At 36.7% G+C, this 4,102-nt stretch overlaps 1 protein-coding gene across 2 annotated transcripts in view; it reads right to left on the bottom strand.

Moving 5' to 3' along the window:
- Positions 1-1,384: 1,384 nt before the first annotated feature.
- Positions 1,385-4,102, bottom strand: part of NOP58 (NOP58 ribonucleoprotein) — a 20,061-nt gene continuing 17,343 nt past the window's right edge. For both annotated transcript variants that reach the window (XM_004701537.2, XM_045296977.1), the window contains exons 13-15: positions 3,023-3,156; positions 2,072-2,211; positions 1,385-1,654 (exon numbers count right to left, since the gene is read on the bottom strand). In XM_004701537.2, the coding sequence (XP_004701594.1) occupies positions 1,604-1,654; positions 2,072-2,211; positions 3,023-3,156 (325 nt within the window). In that variant the 3' untranslated portion in view covers positions 1,385-1,603. The remainder of the gene's footprint in view (positions 1,655-2,071; positions 2,212-3,022; positions 3,157-4,102) is intronic.

The raw sequence follows: 4,102 nt of genomic DNA, 5'->3' as shown, positions 1-4,102 counted from the left end.
GGCTAGACCAGAGGATGTACACTGGTACAGATGGCAACTGGAAACACAGGGAATCCAGGGCAGATGACTCCTTCAGGACCAGTGGTGAAAGGAGCAAGGCCTGGAGGGTGAAGGGAATGTGGAGTGGAAAGGGGGAACCGATTACAAGAATCTAGATATTGCCTCCTTCCTGGGGGAAGGACAGCAGAGTGCAAAACTATGACAAACTGTAATAAGTTGTGAATTATGAAGGTTCATGAGGGGGGAAAATGAGCAACTGATATTAAGGGCTGAGGTGGAGGGCAAATGTTTTGAGGATGAGGGCAGCGATTGTACATATGTGCTTGACACAATGGATGTGTGTATGGCTCGTGATGAGAATTGTACAAGCCCAATAAAATAATTTAAAAAAAGAAAAGAAACAATGGGAGGAGGTGGCACGGTTCATTAAGGTGATTGCAATGGATGATTTGAATCAGTATTTTTGAATACAAAGCTGTGACCTGCCTTGTAAACTTTCACCTAATTCACAATAAAAGGTTTAGGGAAAAAAAAGGAAAGACCTACTCACTCAGGTGGTTTTTAACAACATCCCTTCCATCATTCCTATGGAAGGTTGGTCCTACTGCAAGTTAAATTACGAAGCACGTGTTTAAGCCAAGTCTTAATGTTAGAGAAAGCCAACAAATTACATTCTTAATAGGCAGCAAAGGTAGAGCCTGGACCAGAGAGAACTGGCAATATTGGACTGAAATTGGAGATAAATCAGTGAAGGCCTGAGAAGCTGGAAGACAATGGACAGTTCAAACACAAAAGGTAGAATCTTATATTTGAAGGGGAGACTGAGGCATGGAGTGTACAGTAGAAATTGTAGCCTTTTATCCAAGTCACCTAAATTCTTAAAATGTGTGCATCAAAATTAGGTATATAAAGCCTACTTGAGTTTCGCAAATTATATTTTCTTCAGTTTTAAAGATAGGATTTTGGATAGCTGTGTGATCCAACCAAGTTTTCCTTCAGCCAGTAAACTATTCAAAATGACCAGTTCTCAAAAGTTGTCAGAACTGATTGTGAGCGTTTTAATTTCTACCAACAGTACAAGGAGACACAGATGGCCATATAAAAACAGAATTAACACTAAAAGCTAGTCATTTTCACCTCCTCCAATAAACTTCACTTACTGTGTGGAACTGTAATGTGATGCCACTAGACATTATTTTTCAGAAACTCACAAAAACTTATCTGTCAATTTCTGTTGGTATTTTCCCTTTATGTACATTTTATACTTTAAAATTACCTTTAAAAGTCACTTTGAATTAACTGAGAAACAAATCAATCTAAATAAATCTAGAGGGATAAAGATTGTCTACCCAAAGTATAAAGAGATCACAGAACTGCCTTAAAATACGAAGAAAATATTTTTATTTTTATATCAAAAATGATTAAGAAATGATGGTATGAGAGTAGGAGTTGATGTGAAGACGTAAGATGTTATAAGACTGAAATGCTACCGATGATAAACCACTCATTCCGCCTCCCTCAGCACTGTAGCGGCACCTGTATCCCTGACTTGAGTCTTGAACACGCTATATCCAAGTGTTTAATTAGTAAGAGTTCTCTTCCATTAGTCTTCATTCTCTCTCTTTTTTTTCTTTTTCTTCTTTTTCTCTGGACTCTGAAAATAGCAAAAAAAAAAAAAAAAAGCTTTAGAAAGAGCTATGATGTAAGGGTAATAATCTTTTCCTTTTAATAATTAAAAAATCTCTTATTTGAAAATAAATCGGGGGTAAGGCTTTATGAAGTGATGGTTGGTTTTTTTTTTTTTTAGCTAACTGAAATTTAAATCTATAAAAAGTACCCCTGGGAGAGTAATGTTTAGCAAATCTCACCCCCACATCTCAAAGCAAACTCATTTTTAGATTCTAGGTTTGAGGTGGCCTTTTCAAAAATTAGTTCAACCCGGCATTATTTTTGCCTATCCACAAACCCCAAATTTTACAACCAATTTCTAAGCAGTGTGCATTAGGGCGTGGGTTAATTATGACAGGAGCTGGCCCATGATAACCCATTATTGTTAACTAAAGAAGCATACAGAAATTGCTGTGGGGCTGCATGGCTCTTCCTCAGACGCCAGTTCTTCTTTAATGTGCTTCTTTTTATCCTTTTTCTTTTTCTTCTTCACAGAGGTTTCCTCTTCTTCCATAACGACCACTTGTTCTTCTTCCTCTTCAACTGAGTAAAATGTAGACAAAGCAATTAACATGGCCAGATGATGCATTTGAGAACCCTCAAGATCCCAATGGAACTACAGTAACATTGCTCAACTCAACCTAAACAGCTGATGCTGATTAATTCCAGACCTAGTCCCAAACCATTACATTTGATGCTCCTTTCTACCCATCCTTTGACTAACCTAGTTAATGCACTACCATGACATGGTATTCTTAACCATCTCCTAATAGCTTCCTCTCGCTCTCTATGTGCCAAGAACACAGCGCCCCCTTCACTTCCTCTTGAGCTCCACTTGGAATTTGAGTTCTTTCTCCATGCTCATTCTCACCTATTCTTCTGGTCAGGGAAGCCTTGTCTGAACTTCTTCCCGGGAAACAATTTTATTGCTAAGACTAATTCAGTGATAACAATTATACTTTTCAAGTGTTGGATACTGTGACTAGCTTTGTGTTATCTAATTCCTATATTCCACAACTACCCCTGCACGCACATTCAACTATCAAAAAAGTTTTACTGACCAATTTTACAATCACTTTGAAAAATTTTAATTTTACTCTTAGTACGATAGTTCCAATGGTAGAAACTAAAGTTTTTGTACAATTGGTTCAAGTTAATCAGATAGAAAGGCATGCACCATACATTCCTTAAGTAATTAATTTAACAATATCCTAATTACGGTATTCTCAGTGAACCTGGTGGCTTATTAAAACGCCAATAGTTTTCAATCTGGTGGCTTCATAATAAAGATACACCTCTAAGATTTATGTTGTTCTTAAAGAATAAGTATAAATGACGAAAAACCGAAACCAACCTTTGACTTTAATCTTGGCTTTTTTAGCTTTCTTTTCTGTAATTTCATCGTCTAAATCTACCTCTTCTATCTTACGTTTTTTAGAACAGGTTGGCAGTGTGGAGTCTCCAGAAGGATCATATGTCTTTACTTCACTGTAAAAAAGCCAGTTTCAGAAAAGGTCAACAAATATCTTTGATATATTTCTCGAAAGAAGAAAATATCATTAGACTTACGTACATAAGCAAAGGATACGGTTTCATTTTAGTGGCTTTGGAAAGACTAACACAGTTTCTATAATGTAAAAGCATTCAACTTTCTTTTGTTGGCATTCATCTTTTAAAGTTGGCCAACTACGCTCAAGGGAAATGCTGTTAGGTGCCAGTGAATTCGTTTTTGACTCATAGTGACCCCATGAGTGGAATCATCTCAAGGCTTTCAAGACTGTATTCTTTCTCCCATGGAGCCACGTGGTGTGTTTGAATCAATACCTTGTGATCAGCAGTAGTGTTTAACCACTGCGTCACCAGCACTCCTTAAGACCAGTGATAAATGAATTCTGAAAACAATTCCATCAATGCAATAGAACACTGGAGAAATTCTCTTATCAATTGACTACAACAGAAAACAAAAATTGAAGCATTTCAAAGTTTCAGAATATTGATTGGGTAATGCAGTGCAAGAGCAAAACAAAAATATCTAAACCAAAAATTTTACATTGTCTTCAATACAATAATTCCATTATGCAGAGGAAAAAGAGGGGATATACACACAGATTCACTAAGCCCACGATTGATTTTTGGTTCAACAAAGTATAAAAGAAGAAAACAGGAAATATGGTATACCTAAATATGGTATACCTAATTGGCGTTTCACATGCCTATTGGCACAGGAACATAAATTTTTGTTCAAATCACAAAATACTTAAAATTACAGAAGTTATGGTTACTATAGAAAAATTAAAAAGTTCACAAAATACAAAAGAAATACCCAGAAAGTCCCTTTACAGAAGGGTCTCGGGGAGGAGACAAGCCAGTCCGGTTGCGATGCAGCAATGATGAAATATACAACTTTCCTCTAGTTCCTAAATGCTTCCTCCCC

This window comes from Echinops telfairi, unplaced genomic scaffold (genome assembly GCF_000313985.2).
Source record: "Echinops telfairi isolate 266 unplaced genomic scaffold, ASM31398v2 ScPeMD7_3;HRSCAF=10, whole genome shotgun sequence".
NCBI classification, from domain to species: domain Eukaryota; kingdom Metazoa; phylum Chordata; class Mammalia; order Afrosoricida; family Tenrecidae; genus Echinops; species Echinops telfairi.
This window is presented reverse-complemented; position numbering and strand designations above follow the sequence as displayed.